The sequence below is a fragment of the Lycium ferocissimum genome, chromosome 1 (genome assembly GCF_029784015.1).
Source record: "Lycium ferocissimum isolate CSIRO_LF1 chromosome 1, AGI_CSIRO_Lferr_CH_V1, whole genome shotgun sequence".
Classification (NCBI taxonomy): Eukaryota; Viridiplantae; Streptophyta; class Magnoliopsida; order Solanales; family Solanaceae; genus Lycium; species Lycium ferocissimum.
In genome coordinates, this window is record NC_081342.1 from 54,600,205 (window position 1) to 54,622,680 (window position 22,476).

The 22,476-nt window shown below is 34.4% G+C and overlaps 1 protein-coding gene, 1 long non-coding RNA gene and 1 pseudogene across 2 annotated transcripts; 2 read left to right on the top strand and 1 right to left on the bottom strand.

Annotated features, from left to right (window-relative positions):
- The first annotated feature begins 4,187 nt into the window (after positions 1-4,187).
- On the top strand, positions 4,188-6,877 carry LOC132060538 (uncharacterized; annotated as a pseudogene).
- A 4,260-nt stretch (positions 6,878-11,137) lies between these two features.
- On the top strand, positions 11,138-11,611 carry LOC132030126 (uncharacterized). Its single transcript, XR_009407991.1, has 3 exons — positions 11,138-11,254; positions 11,340-11,453; positions 11,544-11,611. It is a non-coding gene; the product is annotated as an uncharacterized LOC132030126 (long non-coding RNA).
- Positions 11,612-17,050: 5,439 nt separating this feature from the next.
- LOC132060550 (uncharacterized) lies at positions 17,051-18,017 on the bottom strand. Its single transcript, XM_059453562.1, has 2 exons — positions 17,737-18,017; positions 17,051-17,411 (listed from the first exon to the last, which is right to left on the bottom strand). The coding sequence occupies exons 1-2, from the start codon at positions 18,015-18,017 to the stop codon at positions 17,051-17,053; spliced, it is 642 nt and encodes a 213-aa protein (XP_059309545.1).
- Between the last annotated feature and the right edge of the window lie 4,459 nt (positions 18,018-22,476).

A 22,476-nucleotide genomic window follows, 5' to 3' on the forward strand; every position in this document is an offset into this window, starting at 1 on the left:
CAACATCAACATAAGAGGGGGAATGGAAATTTTGTAACCTTCTTACCCTTTAGGCACGTTTGCCATTAATAAACTATGTAAGTTTATAGGCTTATCAACAAGTATTTTACTGTCCATAATGATAGTCAAATTTATCACTTGGTTATGTCATCAGACTCGTTACCATTGCCACACGAGAACATCCGATCCCAATAAATCACAAGAGACATAACTGATAATTAAAGTAACCAAAAGTACCAAAATCCATAAACTCATGTATGACAATTCGTTAATTCCCTTGTGTCCTGTTTTGGTCAAGATCAGTTAAGAGATCAGGGCCAAACTAATGGCAATTTGGTTATCGTTGGGTTGAGTTCAACTTTAATGTCTTCGGCATTTTACAGAATCTCACAATTGAAAATTATGAATCCCAATTCTGTGACTCAACAACCAAGACCATTTATCCCATGACTATTTGGAATCCACACGAACACAAAATTGAAGCTATTTCCTTCGTCATTTTTCTTTATAGAACTTCCGCTTCCAACCTTGTGTATCTATCATCCATCCAGTAGATAATTCTCTTGCCATTGATCGTTCTGATTGTTAGAACAAACGGTGAAGTTTTTAAATCTTCAAACCGAATAAATTTTGACAGAAATAGATTTAATAAATCGGTGAAGATTTTATCTCTTCAAGGCGAATAAACAGTCAGTGAAGATTTTATATCTTCAAACCAACGAACGTTACTAGATCGGTAAAGTTTTTATATTCTTTAAACTGAGTAGTAACTTGGAGTAGAAAATCACGCAGATTTTAATCTCCAAACAACGGAGTAGAAAACCACAAAGGTTTTTAGTCTCCGAAAAGAATAGTTTTTATCTTCTGAAAATAATACTTTTTTATCTCTGAAAAGTACTTTTTATCTTCTGAAAAGAATATTTTTTCCACCTCTGAAAAGAATAATGAAATATTTTTTCCACTTCTGAAAAGAATAACCTTCTTCTCCAATCTTATCAAGGTTTAGAAATTACTAGGACTTCCTTTTGTCAAACGCCGCTTGGGTTTCGTTATTGGCGCATCTGAAATTAAGTTTTTCAACACAAATTTCTTTCAAGAAATCTGTTAGAAAAAATATTATTCAAGCATGTCCACTTTTCGTAGAAACACTACTATTTAATCTCAAGAGGAGAAAATACTTCTTAGTTCACAATTGCCGTTACAACTATGGGCAGAAACGAAAATTTTTGGATCAGATTCACAAAGTTTGATCCAAAATTTATTGGAAAACCATGAAACATTTTGCAACAAATGACGGCAGTAGTGGCCTCAGCACAAGGCTTTGCGTCATTAAGATGACATTTATTAATTAGTCATCCGATAAATAATTTTACTATTCCAACACGTACCATTTTGCATGGTAACCTTTGGAGAATATACACGTCCCTTTATACCTTTGACACAAAGTCAAACTAGCCGGAGAAAAATATTTTCGTTAAGATGGCTAACACAAATTTAAATTACTAACCTTTTACTAATCACATATCAACAGATACAAGTCCAAAAGTATCTTCTCCATTATTAACGAAGAATTTTCCTTTGTTATGGATCAACCCGCCGCTCATTTGTTCTTCACAACAATCAATATATATTGTTTGTTTTCATGGCGAACACAGAAAATATACACTAAATTCCTTAAGCTTGTTAGAAAATCTATGTTCAATATCAGTAAACCAAAAACATGAATTAATCTTGAGAAACGTAAAATGTATTAAACTGAAAATATCTGCGTTCACAGAATTTACTCTGTCCTTAAGGAATTTAGTCCCCTCACTATACCCGAGGTTATCGATTACTTCCTCCCAAGATAAAATGAATACCTGTTGATGGCGTAGCGGTACCTCAAACCCCACCAACTTCGTCGAATGCAAATCCGCCACCAAATCACACGACTCTACTATAATTTTGTTTTGAAAAGTAATATAGAGAAACGTTTAGAGGAAGAAGAATTCAGATTTTCTGTGTCTAAAATCTGAGGCTAGGCCTATGAATTTATAGGCAATGAAAGGGTGAGATGTAGAGGTGCAATCCAAAAGGTGCCTTTTGAGTGCACTCCAAAAGGTACCTTTTTCTAATTTCCCATTAACACCTTAAAATCCCAACAAAGGGGTGAGTACAAACGTATACTCAGTTGATCTCATCGATAGTCCCTTAAAAGGTCGTGGTGAGACTTATGCAATAAAGAAAATACTATTACAGTCAAACCTCTCTATAACCCCATCGTTTGGTCCGAATTTTTTGGCTGTTATAGTGAATAGCTATTATACACCTATAACAACATTAATAATTTAAATGATATTTCACTATTATAGGCAAAAAAATGCATAAATCTAATTTTTCATTTTTAGTTGCCAAATTCTAAACTTAATTACACTTTGTATAACAAGGGAAAATATTTTAATGATGAAAATATTTATTTATATAATATTTTTTGTCATAAATAGTGTATTAAAGAATCAAATTACTTGGTCAAAATTTTTAGACCTATTATTGGTAATCTTAGAGATTTTATTTCTATAAAAGTGATTAGTCATTATATTATCGAAAAAGAAGATAGCTGCTATAGAGGGGTAATTTTACAAAGAGCATACTGTTATAAAGATGATTATTGTTGTTATAGAGAGGTAAAATATAACACAAAAAATCAGTTCCGAAAAAACTTGATTGTTATAAAGAGGTGTTGTTATATGAGGAGGATGCCGTTATAGAAAAGGCTGACTGAATTTTTAATGCCCTGCACATATATAACTTATATAATCGTATGTACTAATCAGTATAAAAGAATCATCAACCGCATGCAATTTATGTACGGATTAAGCATAAGGAAATGAGGTGGCAGATGCCCTAGCTAAATATGCAACCAAAATACAAGTCCCTAGAATTTTTTTGAATGAAGGCGACTTGCCGATGGAAGCTAGAGGACCACTCAGAATGAATAAGCTCAACTTTCCTTCCTTTAGAAGGAGAGTTAAAAAGAATGCAGGTTGGTACTTTGAACCTCCGTGAGGTGACTTACGCGATATGCATTAACTGATTTAAAGTTTCAATGCATTAGTATATCTTTTGTATAGTTTTTGAATGTAATCTTGTGTAAGGAGGTAAGGTACCATGTCCCCCTCCAATGTATTGTACTTTGGAATCAATGGACATGGTAGGGGTCCTGCCAAACCCCCCATCACTACGATGGTGATGGATTTTGAAAAAAAAAAAAATACAGACAATAAATAAAAGTTTTCTTTCTCGAAAAAAAAAAAAAAGCATATAACGATATGTGTGGTGATAAAGTAAGTAAAATATTCAACTATTTGAAATGTATGTAAACCTGCACGCCATGGATCTGTGTGTACACTGCAATGGAATCCACCATACTCATCACTATATGCTCAACAATCAAACATATGTGATGTGTATGAATATTCGAATCATGTATGTCATAACACAAATAAAATATAATCTACGTCCATGAATATCCGAACGTTGCATGTGTCACAACATACATATAACCCATAATGTTATGCCAACATATACAATGTGCACCAAACATTATATAAGCATATTACAATATGCACATATAAACATCAACAAAGCATAAACCAACTGATCATCACATATTATAGTAACAGAGATATACTACCGGCCCAAGAAATAATCTGGTTCTCATGTATATGCTCGTCATCTCACATACACAGTTGATCCCAGACACTTAGGGTTACTAGTTACTACTGTGAAGAAATAAAGTTGATTTTTTGGAGTTGTAAAAAATTCTAGATATTTAGTAAGGGATCTAAAATAGTCTAATGTAGGATCTTGGATAATTATCTTAAAGAAAAATATAGATATTCTAGAGTAGTGGTAGAAGATAAAGTTTACTAGATTTTTCTTGTAATGTATCTAGAATAATTTCTAGAACCATCCCTACACAAGTATAAATAGGGGTGGGCTTAGTCATTTCTAACCAACCCAATACAACTCCACTTCAAAGTTATTCAAGAAAGTCTTCTTCCATAACCAAGTTCTCCTTTCATAGCTTCCTCTTCTTCAGTTGAATCTTCCGATCTTATCTAACGATCTTGGGCTAGCAAAAGGTCTCCCCTATTTACTTTTTCTTCTGCTATATTCCCTACATGGTATCAGAGTCATAGCCATAGATGGCTTCTGGATTTTATTTCAATATCAGGTTAGTGGTAAATTCAACTGGTTTCTCTAAATGGATTTGGCCAGTCGTGTTAAAGGACTGGGATGGAGTTGTTGAATCAATCCCATTACAAGGTATGGAAAACATGTACGGAGTCATACCTTGTGGGCAAGGATTTGTGAGATGTTGTTAATTAATGGGAGCTACATAAGTCCTCCTTCCGACGGACCGGAAATAGCGACGCATAAAAGAAGTGGAAGCATATCAATGTGAAGGCGGAGTTCATCATAAAGAGGTCCATCTCGCATAATTTGTTTGATCATATTTTAAGGTGCAAACCAAAGACATGAAATATGGAGGACCTTTGATCTCTTGTTCAACAAGAAGGATAAAGCCGGGTTACAAATATTGGACAATGAATTGGCTAACACCACTCAAGGTAATCTTTCTATTGCCGAGTACTTTTCTAGGATTAAGAACTTATATTCAAAGATCTTTTTATTAAATCCGGATGAGGCTATCTCTGAGGCACGAATGAGAAGAATTATCATTCGTGGTTTGAAGTCAGAATATATTCCTTTTGTTACATCAATTCATGGATGGGCTCAACAACCACCCTTGGAAGAATTTGAGAATTTGTTGTCGTCACAAGAGCTACTAGCCAAACAGTTGGCCGATGTATTTGTCAAGAAGGGGAAGGAAAGGCTCTTGTAGCCACAAAAGGAACTTCAAAGGGAAAGCAGCCAGAGATAAGCCACACTCTCAATTTCAAAGTGGTTCAAGCACGCCAGAAAAGGAGGGAGAGTCTACTAATAACTATGAGAAGGCTCTCAAATGCTATCGATGTGGCAAAGTAGGACACACAAAAAGATATTGCCGAATAAAAGAAAGCAATATTTCTCAAAAGCTCAGAAGAAGCTCAGAAGAAGAAGAAGAAGAAGAAGAAGAAGAAGAAGAAGAAGAAGAAGAAGAAGAAGAAGAAGAAGAAGAAGAAGAAGAAGAAGAAGAAGAAGAAGAAGAAGAAGAAGAAGAAGAAGAAGAAGCAGAAGAAGAAGAAGGAGGAGGAGAAGAAGAAGGAGGAGGAGGAGAAGGAGGAGGAGGAGGAGGAGGAGGAGGAGGAGGAGGAGGAGGAGGAGGAGAAGAAGGAGGAGAAGGAGAAGAAGAAGGAGGAGAAGGAAGATGAGGAGGAAGAAGAGGAACGGGACAAAGGGGAGGAGGAGAACGAAGGGGATGAGGAGGACGAGGAAGAAGAAGAAGAAGAAGGAGGAGGAGGAGGAGAAGAAGAAGGAGAATGAGAAGAAGTAGAAGAATAAGAAGAAAGAGGAGGAGAAGAAGATGAAGAAGAAAGAGAAAAAGAAGGAGGAGGAGGACGAAGGGGAGGAGGAGGACGAGGACGAGGACGAGGAATAGGAGGAGGACGAAGGGAAGGGGAGGAGGAAGAGGGGAGGAGGAGGAGGAGGAGGAGGAGGAGGAGGAGAAGAAGGAGAAGAGGAAGAAGAAGAAGAAGAAGAAGAAGAAGAAGAAGAAGAAGAAGAAGAAGAAGAAGAAGAAGAAGAAGAAGAAGAAGAAGAAGAAGAAGAAGAAGAAGAAGAAGAAGAAGAAGAAGAAGAAGAAGAAGAAGGAGGAGGAGAAGAAATAGAAGAGGACGAGGAGGAGGAAGAGGAGCAAGAGAAAGAGGAAGAGGAAGAAGAAGAGGAGGAGGAGAAGGAGGAAGAAGAAGAACAAGAAGAACAAGACGAAGAGGAAGAGGAGTAGGAGGAGGAGGAAGAGAGAGAAAAAGTAAGAAGAAGAAGAAGAGAAGAAAGAGGGGGAGGAAGAGAAAAAAGAGGGGGAAGATGAAGATGAAGAGGAAGAGGAGAAAGATGAGTAGAAGGAAGAGGAAGAATAAGAAGAGGGGGAGGAAAAAGAATAAGAGGAGGAGGAAGAAGAAGAAGAAGAAGAAGAACATAACGAAGAGAAAAAGGAAGAGGAGAAAGAGGAAGAGGACAAAGAGGGAGAGGAAGAGGGAGAGGAAGAGGGGGAGAGAGAGGAGGAAAAGGAAGAGAGAGAGGAAGAGAAAGAAGAAGATGAAGAGGAAGAGAAAAAGCATGAGAAAGAGGAGGAATAAAACGAAGACGGGGAAGAAAAAGAGGACGAAGAAGAGGAAGAGGACGCAGAAGAGAAAGAGAAGAAGGAGGACGAAGAGAAAGAAGAGGTAGAGGAAAAGGAGAAGGAGGAAGAAGAGGAAGAGGAAGAAAAGGAAGAGGAAGAGGAGGAGGAGGACGACGACGACCACTGGGGAGGTGCTTTGTAGCTGAGATACGCCAGGTGGATGTCATGACTTCCATTAATCTTGAAAGAGACTGGATCGTTGATTCATGATATGGGCACCATCTCACTGAAGATGAATCTAAATTTTCCAACTTTCAAAGATACAATGGCCATGACATCATTGTGACAACAAATAATATAGTCCGTCCTGTGGAGAATGAGGAAACTGCTGTCATCAACAAAAAGCAAGAAAATTTTAAAGATGTTCAGATTGGTGAAGTGGTAGCTGCAACCGAGGAAATCAAAGTAGCGGATCCTGAAATTGGTAATAAAAGTCTGGACGTGAAGGATGCTGGAGTAGAACTTGAGCAGGCAGTAGTGTCTGAAACTATATATGCCAATGGTGACTATTCTGGAGAAAGCATTGAGAGAGATGTAGTGGACGTTAGTTGAAGTCTCTAGTCAATCCTCTATCATATCAAGGCCAATCACTGGCTCAGAGCAAATACTGAAAGTAGATGGAGAAGCTAACGATCAAATAGATGAAGAAGCTGACGTTGAGCTAAGTTTACTATTTCAATATTGCCTTCCATGTCCAATCTCCTCCTAATAACTCCAGTCTATGCAAAATAATGTTTAACGGCCTAAAACTAATTCATTTGACACATTTCCTTAATTTAGACCTTGGTCAGAGTTAAAATCAATAAAAAAAAAGTCTAACTTTAGACCAAAGGGTAAAAAGGCCCAATACATTTTTGGGTTTCCCATAGTCCATTATGTCCAATGTAACTGTATGATTATATTTCAACTTGGAGTACATTTACTCGTCTAATTCTTCAACATACTCACTTTGGCCTTTAGGGGCCATTAATTAGTTATCATGTTTAGTGTATATAAATTTCTCTACATTATAGAAACGCTGGTTTCGACGTGTCTGCTTAATGTCAACAAAAAATCAAGTTGAGGGCATTCCAGACTTTTCACATCATATCTAAGCAACATGTCCTTTTGACCTTCCTCTAAAACATTCTAGATCGTCCTTAATTTTCATTTTTACAAATTAAAGGCTATGGCAGCGGCGGTGGTTCCAAAGGTGTCTATCCACTCATGTCGTTTCGGATAAAATTTCTATATTCCTGTTATTTGATTACTCATTCTAGGGTTTTCTTGTGATTCATGAGTTTCCACTCTACCCTAATCATTGTTAGTTTTGATTTGAATTTGGGAGTTCCTCCAAATATTTGCTTCAAAAAAGATTATTTTGCTCTATTGAGTTGCTCACTAAAAACCTTCTCATTTTCATCCCTCTTTTCTAGGTGATTCATTTCCTTGCACCGAGAAAGTGAAACATGATTAATGAAACTTATGGAGTTTTGATTGATTCTGATGAAACGTTTTTATAGTGGAAATTGCTTGATTGTTTTTCTGTGATTGCATGTTCTTTTAGAAGTATATGCTTTGTTGATATAATGAAATTATTGATCTCTAATTCTCAGATGGATTGCACTGATATTTTCTATTATGATCGGTTAACAAGAAATGAAAACCATCCAAGAACTTAGTTGTCAAATGATATATAGTATGGATATGTGCCTTTTAAGTTATAAAAGAACAACTAAAGTGAACTAGATGCTTTGGAAGTAAAATTTACTTGTTATAGCTACTTTTACTACCTATTTAATGTTAATAACTACCTTTTATTAAAATTAATAATAATAGCTAATTAATTTTCTAAATTACCCATTATAGATACAACAGTAACTTCCACTTATCAGTTCACAAATACACCGTAAATAAAGGGAAACACTATCTCATCTTCCCATTTTTGAAACGCACGTAATATACTTTAGTTTCTCTCTCCCTTTCCATTAATTTTAGCCTTTTTTTTCTCATCAGAATCTATCCATTACCATCAAGCACGATTCCACTACATTTACTGTGTCGAGATTCGTGGGTGTGGCTGTGTATTTGTGTAAGTTTTTCATTTTTTTGTGTATTTTAGTCAACTTAATTCTATATTCTTGACTGTTTTCAAAAATTATAACTTTCAATGCTTAGGGTTTCCCATTTTGAGTAGTGAAAATCATCAATTAATGGCGGATGAAAGCACATCTGGTAGGGTTACAAGAGGTATCCCACATACTCTTCAAAATTTAGATTCCCCTTCGTTTGATTTGGGTATTTCTCAGCAACAACATGATGTTGATGCAGCTTCTGCTGAGAAACTTGTTGCTGAAAGGAGATCTAAGAAAATCCATGATCCTTCCAGAATCAGAAATCCTTCAACTGTTAATTTGGAAAAAAAAATGATTTTGATACCGCCACAAAGAGGAGAAAAACATCCGATGTTGCTTATAGTAGCAAAGGGAAAAATGTTGTAGAGACAGATGTCGGAGAACAACAATTAACGATGAACAAGCAGGATTTATTCATTTATTATATATATATTTTTTGTGAATAAAATTATATTGTACATGTTGCTCAAATTCGGTTAATGATTCATGTATTTTTGACCGCATCCGTAAGTATAGTTGCATGTATTTATTGATCTGAACATTTCATTAATAGAGGGGATAGCATTCGTATATATTTTTGTATTGTTTGAATTAGTTTTGTATATGAAACATACGTAGAACTGTGTCATGTATTTCACTAACCATTTTTTGTTATCAACATATAAAACTATGTATCATGTATTTGTAATTCCTCACATTTATGTATTTTTTCAATTTTAATAACAAAGTTATGTATGTTTTAATAAGCAGTATGTGTAAATGTCAAATAAAAGGGGTATTTGTTCAACTTTTGTCAGCTAAACATCTTAATAACTGTGTTTTTGCATGTATTTATTGATCTGAACATTTCATTAATAGAGGGGATAGCATTCGTATTTATTTTTATTGTGTTTTGAAATATTGTGTATATAAAACATACATACAACTGTGTCATGTATTTCACTAAACATTTTTTGTTATCAAAATATCAAACTATGTATCATGTATTTGTAATTCCTCACATTTGTGCAATTTTTCAAATTAAGAACTGGTTATGTATGTTTTAAAAAGCAGGCATGTGTATGTTTCAGATAAAAGGTGTATTTGTTCAACTTTTGTCATCTAAACATCTTAATGACTGTGTTTTTGTTTGCATGTATTTATTGATCTGAACACTTCATATGGGATAGCATTCGCATGTATTTTTGTATCTCATGTGTTGCCATTCTATTCAAACTTTCAGCCTCCAAATTAATGACTGTGTTTTTGTTTGCATGTATTTATTGATCAACACTTCATATGGGATAGCATTCGCATGTATTTTTGTATCTCATGTGTTGCCATTCTATTCAAACTTTCAGGCCTCCAAATTCCTGGTTAAACGTCCCCCCACTCAACCGATACGTTATGCTTCATATATGAACAATAACATTAAGGATGAGTTGAAGGAAAAACTGACCGATAGACAATTCAAGCTATTTTCCAAGACTGTTTTTGGAAAATATATGCAGATGCAAGTTGATACCGAGGTGCAGGGTCAGTTATTTAGGTGTTTTATGGTTAGGGAATTGAAGCGTAGTAATAGCGATGCGTTTGTTATCGATATTAATGGGACGGAATTGACATTCGGTCTTTTTGAATTTGCTTTAATTACTGGTTTGAAGTGTTACGGGATGAAATTGTTTTCGACGAGGGTCCTAACGTATTGTTGGATCAATATTTCGGTGGTTCGGTAATAGTGTTTTAAAGATGACTTTAAATAAGTGCTTTGAAGACAAGGATTGGGGTGTTGGTGATAACGCAGATGAAGATGTCAGAAAGATTGCTATCCGTATTTCATTCATAATTACATACTTTCAAGTGAAAAGAGGAACGTCACGGCCCCAAGACATCATTTTGACTTGGGAGAGTGAACAAGACAATGAATATACTTGGGGTAAGGAAGCATTCGATGATTTGATTAAGAGTATTCACCACAAGATGGACAAGCCGAAGCAGCTTTTATTGTCTACGGGGTTTCCTTTGCTATGCAAGTGTGGATATATGAGTGCTGCTCTAATGTTGACCCTAATTTAATGGTTAAAACCGGAAGTCAATCCCAAGAATGTTTAACTGGAGAACAAGAACCAAAAGCCATCGTTAACTACTTGATGTTGGGCATGTTTAAGGACGGTGAGGTAAAATACTTACATTAAATATATGCTTATCAACTAGTTTTTTTACACGTGCATTTTGCGTATTTTGGCTTCTGTGTATTTGTAAGATACAGTTAGGTATTTTTTCAAAGAATCTCGGTCATTGTGTAGGTATTTTTTTCAAAGATTCTCGGTCCGTGTGTATTTGTAAAATACACAAGCTTCTGAACTGACAGTCACAATACATTATGTGTGGGATTAGTTGTAAATTCAACAACATTGTTCCGACCATATCGAGGTTGAGAAGCTTGGTCTATACACGGCCACGTACGTGCACCACCATCCCAAACACACCAAGAGGAGGAAAATGAATATGCAGATTTTACCACAACACCTCCCCATATTGCCGCTGCCAAGAAAACTCAAAAGAACGATGCTTCAAAATCTCCACCGCACAAGAAGCCCAGGAAGATGTTGACGGCAACATTGCTTGGTCAGAAGCCACCAACCACAATCCCAAAAAAACCTACAGTTGGTCAATCATCTAAAAAATCTGCTTTCGGTGGTAGATAAGCCAATCAATCAAAGGAAAAGAAAAAGCGGCTCCAAGTGTCCACCGCGTTCCTGTTGACGATGTATCAACCAAGACATCGCCTGACCTCACAAGTTTGAGGCACGAACTTAATCAATTTAAGCAGGAAGTAAGTTTTCTAATTTTATTTTGATATTCATCAAACTACAACAAATGAGGATTTTTACGATGAATTTGTTGTTTTTACCATTTAGGTGCTTGCTGAATTCAAGGTTGTTTTTACTGAGCTCAAGGATCTTCGCAAAACTATTGATAAAAATTTCAAAAAAGTTTTGGAACATGTCAAAGGGAATCAAAACTCAGAAAAGGTAAAAAAATCAATAAATACATATTCAAACGATTGCCTTCAATGTGAAGTAGGAAGCATATGTATCTAACAAATACATATTTTTTTTTAGGATGATGACAGTGAAACTCAAGTCCCTTTACATGATGGCAACTTACATCAACAATCTGATGATTACATGGACCATGGTGACGATACTCACACGGAGACCGATACGGTGACGTGCATCCAAAGAAAGGTATATGTTTTTTTTAGTGTATTTATGTATTTGTTATTGATATGAAAAACAGTAGTGTCATGTATTTTTTTTATGTACCGTTTTGTTTGACAAAGATGACTGTTCACTGTTTTCATTATGTATTTGTTTACTGCGTTTGGACATCATCAACAAATACATTCTATGTATTTATGTATTTAATATAGTTTTTTATCTATTAGATTCATATATTTTATATACTTTGGCCTGTGTTTTTTATAAGGAGAAGGGTCTTGCACCGGATATTCAAGTCGGTATTGGCAATGATAGCGGCGATACGCTGAAAGCTTCAACCGAAGAGATTGCGGAAGGAGGTGATCATTCAGGAGAACAGAAGACTTCGGTTGAACGTCCAGTGGATCCAACAGAGGTATTTTTTTACTCATTTTGTATATCTTATTTTTTTAAAAATATAATTCAGAAAATTTGGGAGATACTTGCATTCAAAATATTATGTATTTGATATTAATATGACAAAAGAGTAGTGTCATGTATTTGTTTGTGTACTGTTTGTTTGACAAAGACGACGGTTCATCGTTTTTTTTATGTATTTGTTTACCGATTTTGGACATCATCAACAAATACTTTCTCATGTATTAATGTATTTTATATAGTTCTTTATATATTAAATTCATGTTTTTTTATAGACTTTTGGCCTCGTGTTTTTTTTAAGGAAAAGGGCATTGCACCGGATATTCAATTTGATATTGGCAATGAGAGCGGCGATACGATGGAAGCTTCAACCGAAGAGATTGCGTAAGGAGGTGATCTTTCAGAGAACCGAAGACTTCGGTTGAACGTGCGGGGAAACATACTATGGAAGAGAAAAAATGTTCGATGATTCAAATAATTCGAGGTTCGATAACAACGAAGTCTGATTCACCCATTGTTTCTGTTTTAAAATGTATCATACAATTGATTGAATAATGTTTCTTTTTTTTATTTTTTTTTTAGTAGATGATCGCACAGGTGCTAGCAAATATAGCAGAATCAGAAATGACTAACGAACAAGTTCAGGCAGAAAAAACCGAGGAAAACACCAGCTCAACTGTCTTAGAGGAACCCCATGCAAGCAGCTTTCTAACGCGCAGCGTTGTCTCGTGGTTGTTGCCGTCGATGAGTATTTACCAAGCCAAACCCCGTGGAAAGAAATCATGTTACATCCATCACACACGAGCTACACGCCCCAAGAATACAAGTCTTCACCGTTTGTGACAGATTTTGGTATATATCTTCTTTTTAATTTACTAGTTTGTTTTTTTAATACGCAACTGTTAATGTTTAAAGACCAAATACACAGGTAGTAGTTCGGGAAAGAATCATGTACATGGGTTTGACAAAAAATATCCATTCCACATAGATCCCATTACTGGTCCACTTGATGTACAGATGGTGAATGAATACCGTACTTGGCTTCGAAACGGTCTGCTTGTGAGGCACGATAGCAAGTATGTGTTTTTCTCATAGTTTTACATATAGTGATTCCGCATGATTTTTGTGAATAAGTTGAGGTATTTTGGTTTTTTTGTTGCCGCAGAAAGAACTACGAAGACCATTACAAAAAAAAATGGCAGGTTTTGACAATGGAGTCAAATTCAATTTTGGCATCACAACTGTCAATGATAAGAACTGGTTTTACCTGTTATCGATGGATGGTCACTTTGGAATGACGAGGTGATTTTTTATCAAAAATTATATGCCTATCAACTAGTTGTTTTACACATGCACTTTGTGTATTTTAGTCATTGTATTTTACAAATACACAAGAATGGAAGTATTTTCGTGACATTCCTTCAATGTGTTTTTATAAAATACAGAGAGGTTCTGAAATTTACATTTTTGCTACTACAATGCTGTTTTACGTATTTGACTGTGATCTAATTTATGTATTTTTTAACATAACCAGCACATTGACGTCATTTTCTATTACTTTCGGAAGAAAGGAAAGTATGACAAAAGGAACAATTTCAGATTCACCACTGTTGATCGCCTATTCAAGCAGAGAATTGATGTGGTCCACCATGCATATCGCAACGTTGAAACACAGACAAATGTGACAACTGAAGAGCAAGTATTGATTGAGTATGTTAAGGGCCACAAGCTTATTGCCAATGTCCCGTGGCATACCGTTGACAACGTGCTAATACCGGTGAATATACAAGAAGAAAATCATTGGTTATTGGTACTCCTTTCATTCAAGGACATGTATTTTTAATGATGAATTAAATATTTTATCATTAGTTTTTCATTCATTATTTTACCGCTGAATTCTTCTTCTTTTTTTTTTTTTTTAAAAAAAATGTACAAAAAGTGCGTCGTATGTTTACAACTCGTATCAATCACCCGGCACAACGCAGCTTGTTAGGAATGAAATAAAAAAGCTTGCTACACGGTGCCACATTTCCTACATCTGGCTGGATTCTATGTAAATCAAAAAAGCATAGATTTGGTGAAAGACCCAGCATATGCGGATAAGGGACAGATCGATATCCTTGAAGTTGTCTATGTTGATAACTGCTCGCAAAGAACCGCCGGTAGCACGTAAGTTATAGACATACATTTTTTAAAATATCATAGAGTATCAAATACATGATATATCATATCAATTTATTATTCTTCTAAAATACATGAGTTGTTTGAACTTGAGATACCTTGTTTAGAACTTGAAACATATATTTTCTAATAAAAGTTCTTATTTTTTTTTTTTTAGGGACTGTGGTGTTTTTGTGGCAGCGTATGCTGAGTATTTGACATCGGGTGAAAGGATTCCAGATGTCATTGATGCACACATGCAGCGTATGAGATACGGTGCACTCTTATGGGACTACGCTGAAGGCAAGGTTGCTGACAATGCAGAGAGTGATAATGAAGTTCCACCAAGACCGATCAGGCCACCAATCGATTATGACACTGTAGATGCAATTGATGTTTGATAAATACTATTCGTGCATTCCATGTTTTTTGTCCTTTTTTTCATTACAAAAACAATCCGATGTTTTTTAGATGTATTTTGACTTATGTTGGATAATTATCATTTAACCAAAGTAATCTCAAGGTTTTTATGTTCCATATGTTTGAAGTACTTAGTTCCATATATTGTCAAATAAATCTGAAGTTTTGAAAAAATACAGTAAAATGCGACACCATGAATCCACAAATACATTTATTCACCAGGTTCACAAAATATGTATGTTTTAATTCCCCAGTTCACAAAATATGTATGTTTTAGATATGTTTTAGGTTAATAAACACATCTTGCGTATTTGATATGGCCAAAGACATATCAAATACACCCAAAAAGATACGAGGTTGAATAGACAACACCATTTTTCATACCGGAACATGGGTTGCCTTTTTTGTGTTAAAAATACATGAACGTTACCGTGTAATTTTAGACACCAGAACACAAAAACCATGTATGTTCTATTACAGTTTAAACAATTTTCAGAAGGCCAATAAATACATAATTTTAAGTTGACATTACCAGCACAACTACGATCCTCCAATCCAACAAAATTCCAAAATAAAAACAACTTTATCATTTTTGCAGATATAATATGTATGTTAGTTTACCAATTACGCATTATTTTTTGATATTGAAAAAAACACCATACGTATCGTGAAAAAAAATTCAATTAAGATCATTTTGAATGGGACATTCATTTCATTGCAAAAATTTATATAGTACTACAACAAGTGTCAATGGAAGTTTTTGACACAAGTGTTCAAATACCTAAATAACCAATCTATCTTCGGTAAAAAAGTTAAATTGATAGGAACACAAGGAAAATTCACTTCCTCAGAGGCTCAAAACTACATGAACGTCTGTTGTGCCCAAGTTGTCCACAAGTACTGCAAGCATGTCTGCCCTTTCCAAACAACAATTCACTTAAAGGCTTATCACGCCTCTTCTTTGGCCTACCAGGCGGTCTCTTGTATCTTGGGGGCAAAACAACATCCTCCAAGACGTGGTTGGGAATGTTCCATTCACGCTCGTTCTGAGGATCCACCGGTATATCATATGTCTTCAACACGGTCACCGGTTTGAACAAATCGTAGCAATAATCCTCAAAGCAACCAGATTTTTCTTTTTAATGACAAATACGCACGCGGGTGGGATTTCATCTAGTTGAAACATACGACAACCGCAAGTTTTGCTACTCAAATCAAGAATGAATCGTCGTCCTCCATCATGTACCGTGTACACGAATTCGTTGACTCGGTTCTACCGCAAAAATAAATATTACATGTATTTGTTATTGGAACAATCGAATTTTAAAATAAATGAAAAAATCATTAAACAAATACATATCAATTTTCAAAGATTCATCGTAATTTACATTAACACTAACTCGTTCATGGATACCAAATACACAAATGTATAATGCGTAGAAACACCATATTAGTACAAGTACAAGTTTGTCAAATAAATTATTACACGCATTAAAATGAAACGTACCGTCATTCGTAGAGATAGATACTCGTTGATCGATAGCATCTCCTGAAACTTTTTACCGAGTGTAGTGAACGTGTATGTTCCATTTCTCCGGTTATTGTAATTCCATCTCCCAAACATCCTTCTAACTTCTTCGAGAAAGTCATATATAGGCAGTTCTCTCTAGCTGCAAGAAGATGTCGGTTAATGCACTCGCTATGTTAGAAGTCATTGTCCACCCTCGCAACAGATGCATACAATCTAGCCCACTTGTCTCTACCAAATTTATTCCAAATACTCCACCACACGCATATCTACCTTTTGAACCTTTCCCATCAACTCATCGAAATCATCCCGCGTGTATGCCTTTGCCATGGAATAAAAAACAGACTCAAAGACATCATGGCTCTTCTTGTATTTCTTACATACATTACCCCACGATGCCAAATACATGCATAATGTGCAACTTCGGATAAATTCTACAAACAAATTTATTTATACTTTCATGCCTATCCGATACGATACACATATTCTCTCTCCGATTCCATATGATTCTCTCGAAACGCTCAAAAAACCACGTCCATGATCCGTCATTCTCGAATCAATCACACCATATGCTAAGGGAAGTATGTTGCCCGGAGATACAATTAAGAAGAAAAAAATATAATACATTTTGTATTTGTCAAAAATATATAAAATATACATTGACATAATAAATTAATATGTATTTTTTGACATACCCGCACCATCTAATGTGCTTGCCGAGACAAATGTTCCATTGTATGGTGTTTTTAAGTGGCTTCCATCAACCACCACAATTGGCCGACAATAATCAAAGCCTTTGATAAATGCATATAGTGCTATAAAAACATACGTAAATTCATTTTCGCGTGTTTTACGCATTCTCGATATGTGAACCCGGTAAGTCTTATCCAAAATGTATAGATATCCAGTAGTCTTTTATAAGAATCAGCCGCCCACCCATTAAATCGTTCATCGCCCTTTCTTTGGCCCGCCAAGCAACCATGTACGACACATCCATTCCGAATTCATTTTTGACGTCCTCCGCAATGTCTTTAGGCGTATATTTCCTCTTATGATTTGATATTTTTGGTTTGACAATCCCACTTATCAACCGACTTGTAGCTTGGCATTGGGAATAAACCTTTTCCTTCAATGGACATGTATGTTTGTCTTGAAACTCCCTAACTCTAAACATTCCTGACTTACCGACACTTGACGCCCTGAATTTCCAATCACACTCTACTGATACGCACACAAGAGTGTAGCTACAACAAAAAAATAAAAGAAATAATAAAAAAAAACACATTCATGTAAAATACATCAGTAGTGTATTTATGCTTGTTTTATTAATACAAAGGACATGCAGATGAGTAACTTTACCATATGTAAATAAGTTAATCAAATGCAAACCAGACCAAATACATTATTTATGAATACAAATACATACAAATCAGTATTGATTCTACTTTATAATAAACATACACATGCCGAGAAATACTTCCACTCGTACAAACTAACAAACATACACCGTCACGGTTCAAATACATAACAACACACAAATAAATACATAAACAAATGCACATTTAGTACCTTATTGCATTGCTCCTTTCTGTCCGATAGTTGAACCTATTCGTAATTGCATAGTTCACCATCACATATTTTAATGTATCTTTATCCTTGTATACTTGATCGACGGCAACTACTTTTTGTTTCTTGTCATCAATAACCATACCCTTGTTGTTTTCGAATAACAAATCACCTTTTCCACAACTTGATGATGCAAAATCATGGGAACCAACTGCTTGATTCGTGTATCCGATTTGCAAATAATCACCTTCAACACAACTCTCATCCGATATACATATCTCCATGATTTTATCGCTTGTAATGATACATAATGGGTACATTGGTAATGCTTTGTTCTCCTTCTTCGCCCCACATACACCCTAACACCCATGTCATTGTGAATTTCCATTGGAATATAATCACCTTCAACCATGTATTTTATGCTTATGTTTTTCATTTTCGTGTCCAAATTCAATTGTGTTGCAACCGTTTGTAACAATTCCTCATACGTCGAATACTCCTTGAAAGTCACAAGATCGATTTTGTAATTGACGTATTTATTCTCGTCGTTCCAAATACCAGAGTGTCTAATCAATGATGAAATATTGGCCATTTTATAAAAAAAAAAAAAAAAAATTCCTTGAATCACTGTGTCGACATAAAACCTGTAATATGTATGCCCTACATAAGATTCACGTTCAAATTTAAATAATTTATACAAATTAGAATTACTCACTAATAATTAAAATATAACATACACATATTGAATTACACTTCGTAATACATAGATTAGCATGAAAAATAGTTGACAAATACATAGTTTAGATAGTTCGTAAATACAAAGTTTATAAATACATAGTTCGGGCATAAATACATAGTGAGGATATTATAAAAATACATAGTTGAGCTAGTTCAAATTTACATTGTTCGTAAATACATAGTTTATAAATACATAGTTTAGACAAGGTATAAATACATAGTTTGAATATTATAAAAATACATAGTTGAGCTAGTTCAAATTTACATTGTTCATAAATACATAGTTTATAAATACATAGTTTAGACAAGTGCATAAATACATAGTTTAGATATTATAAAAATACATAGTTGAGCTACTATTGAATTACATTGTTCGTAAATACATGGTTTAGATATTGAATTACGAAAAGAAATACATAGTTTAGATTCAGAATAAAAAGATATGAACTGATCTTCGGAAAGTTATTGATGAAAACTTCGAAAAGTTATTGGAACGTGTAAAAGAGAAAACATATTTCAATATAACATACACATATTGTTACACTTCATAAATACTTAGTTTTAGCTTCAGAAAAATAAAAGATATGAACTGGATCCTTTTTTTTTTGGATTCCTAACAATTCATGTACATTAACATACTTACAATAAGATTACATTATTATTTTCGAATATCGTTGATGAAGACAAATCAAAAAAAAAAAAAAAAAACCAAAATCGAAGAAATAAACAACTTTGACATTATGATCCAAGAAAACAATTGAAATCACATAAATACAAATTGAATATACGAAATTTGTGAAATCAAAAACGGTCTTTTTGCACGAATTACCTGATGATTGACGTGTTTGTTACTGCATTTTCGTATGTGTTGAAGATTTATTTTTGAATTTTGAATTTTTACGTTTTTGATCGTTGAAGAATGAATGGAAGAAGAGAATCGTGTAAGGAAAGGGAATATTACAAACTTCTAATTATGTGGAAAGGAAGTTAAAAAATATATTGATTTCGCATTTAATATCACCACGTTTAGAGGCTAAAATAAAGGAAGTTGTTCCCTTTTTTACCGTATGCTAATGTATTTGCTGACAACAAATACATCCGAAAACATACACAAATGTTCGATTTTTAGCTACGAATTGTAATATTAAAAAGGGTAGTTACAAATGGTAGGAAGCTACAATAAGGTAGTCATTTGAGAAATTTTACCTTCTTTTTCTGGTTTCCAACAATAGAGTAGTTGTCGGGTTAACTAATATATCCATGGTTGTATATATTAGACCACATTGTACTATAATAGTCCATTTAACCAATTATGTAGAGTTTTGGAAGACTTCCGAGTTGAATTGTGTTTATGGCATTTATCTTCTATCTCTTGGTGTTGGAAGCATTTTTAAGCAGGACTGAAAGAGTGTACCGATGATAAAGAGTATGAATGAAGAGTAACTTTCATGTCAGAATATTGGCCATATTTTCTATGCCTATTTGAGTAATTAGATATGTTATATTAAAGCTCTAGATGACCTTCTCAAAGACTTCATATGTGTTGGTTCTGTATATAAATGCTACACTTTACCCATCAAAAAAAGAGTTTACAGCTTTTGATGACTATTTTGTTTTTGAGTTATTCTCTTAAGAAAGAATGTATGATATCCTGGAAGGAAAAGTTCAACAGACGATAGCTTATGTTTGGCTGAGATTAATCTATTTGAGAAATGAGACAAATATAAGATGCTTTGAAGGTAGAAAAATATCAATTCAACATCAGAAATATGCTGCTCTATGTTTCTACCTTTGGTGTAAATCTTAATATAAGTAACATAGGAATCCGGAGCCAAAATGGCTTCTTTTTACAGCCATTACACCAAAATGGCATGTCTTTTTTTTTTTTAAACCCAAATGGGTATTTTACGAAATGCAACAAATTTTTTTTTTATTTTTAATTTCGTTTTTAATATAAAAAACGAAATTAAAAAAAAAAAGAAATTTGTTGCATTTCAAATTTTTTTTTTTTTTTTTAATTTCGTTTTTTATATAAAAAACGAAATTAAAAAAAAAAAAAAATTTGTTGCATTTCGTTGTCCAACGAAATGCAACTTTTTGTTTTTTATTTCGTTTTTAATATAAAACGAAATTAAAAAAAAAAAACAAAATTTGTTGCATTTCGTGCAACATTGGTACTGGTTACTGGTTTATTGTCCATATTTTGCATTGGTACTGGTTAATTTCCATTTGGTTTTTTTTTTGCATTGAATGTTAGTTGGTGTTTTGTTATATTAAAAACGAAACTTAAAAAAAAAAAAAAAATTTGTTGCATTCCGTGCATAACTTTGATAATTCCTTCACGAAATGCAACAAATTTTTTGTTTTTTTAAATTTCGTTTTTAATATAAAAACGAAATTAAAAAAAAAAGAGGCAAAATTTATTGCATTTGTGCAACATTGGATACAAAATGTGTTAATGGTTTATTGTCCATATTTTTAGCCACTTTATGACACTAACCAATTTAAATTGGTTTATTGTCCATATTTAAGGCAATGAATTCAGCCTTGGTGTTTTGTTACAAACCCAGTTTTGAATTGAATGTTAGACAACTCCAAGTGCAAAGTGTTTTGTTATATCAAAGGCTCTGGAGTTCAAACAAGATCAAGAAAAGGAAAAGGAAAATCTCCAATGAAGTAGTCTTTATTTGTGTTTAACTAAAAGTTGGATGTGTAAGGGGTAGCGTAGTTTTTGTTGACAATTATGTTTCCAGTTATTTTGCATATGGTCCGGTTACTTTTATTGTCCATATTTTGCATTGAAGTTGGTGTTTTGTTCAGGTCCAACTTTAGTTGTGTTTAACTAAAAGTCCCATTAACTTTTAGTTATGTTTAGTTATTGCCCATGCCTAGTCCAAAAAGTTTGATCGGCATAAATTTGTTAATCAATTATCAAAATTATGCCGACGGGGCATACTTATGCCTTATGGGAGGGGGCGACTAAGTACAAGAGGCCAAGGTTGTTGGACAGGGTGTATTTGTGTCCGAGTCCGATACAAATGTGTTAATGTAAGTGTTTCTCAATCATCTAAGTCATTGTTATTATTTTTAGCCACTTTATGACACTAACCAATTTAAATTGCAAAGAAGGAATGCCTAGCGAACAGTTGGTGTCCACATCTAAGGCAATGAATTCACTTTGGTCACAGGTGATATTGGATACAAACCCAAAGAAAGGATTGAAGTGGAAAGGAACAAAAGCAGCACACAAAGACAACTCCAAGTGCAAAGTGCTAATCATAGAATCCAAACAAGATCAAAGGCTCTTGGAGTTCAAACAAGATCAAGAAAAGGAAAAGGAAAATCTCCAATGAAGTAGTCTGTTATTTCTATGTTTAAGCTAGCTATTTTGGTGAAACTTGGATATGTAAGCAAACAATGTAGCTTGGTAGTTTTTGTTGACAATTAGTGCTACTCATCCCGGCTTATTTTGCATATGGTACTGGTTACTGGTTTATTGTCCATATTTTGCATTGAAGTTGGTGTTTTGTTCAGGTTTGCATTGAATGTTAGTTGATGTTTTGTTATATTTAGTTATGCCGGATCCGATCCCAGACTTTTAGTTGTGTTTAACTAAAAGTCTGTAGGGCGACTTTTAGTTATGTTTAGTTATGGGGTCCGCATAACTTTGATAATTACTTCACAAAGTTATGCCGTCCAAGATACAAGTTTGCCCATTAAAATACCCCCCATCGGCATAAATTTGTTAACGAATTATCAAACTTTTGCCGATGGGGGCATACTTATGCCTTATGGGAGGGGACTAAGTACAAGAGGCCAAGGGTTGTTGGACGAAAAAAGTGTATTTGTGTCCGAGTCCTGATACAAATGTGTTAATGTAAGTGTTTCTCAATCATCTAAGTCATTGTTATTATTTTTAGCCACTTTATGACACTAACCAATTTAAATTGCAAGAAGGAATGCCTAGCAAGAAAGTTGGTGTCCACATCTAAGGCAATGAATTCA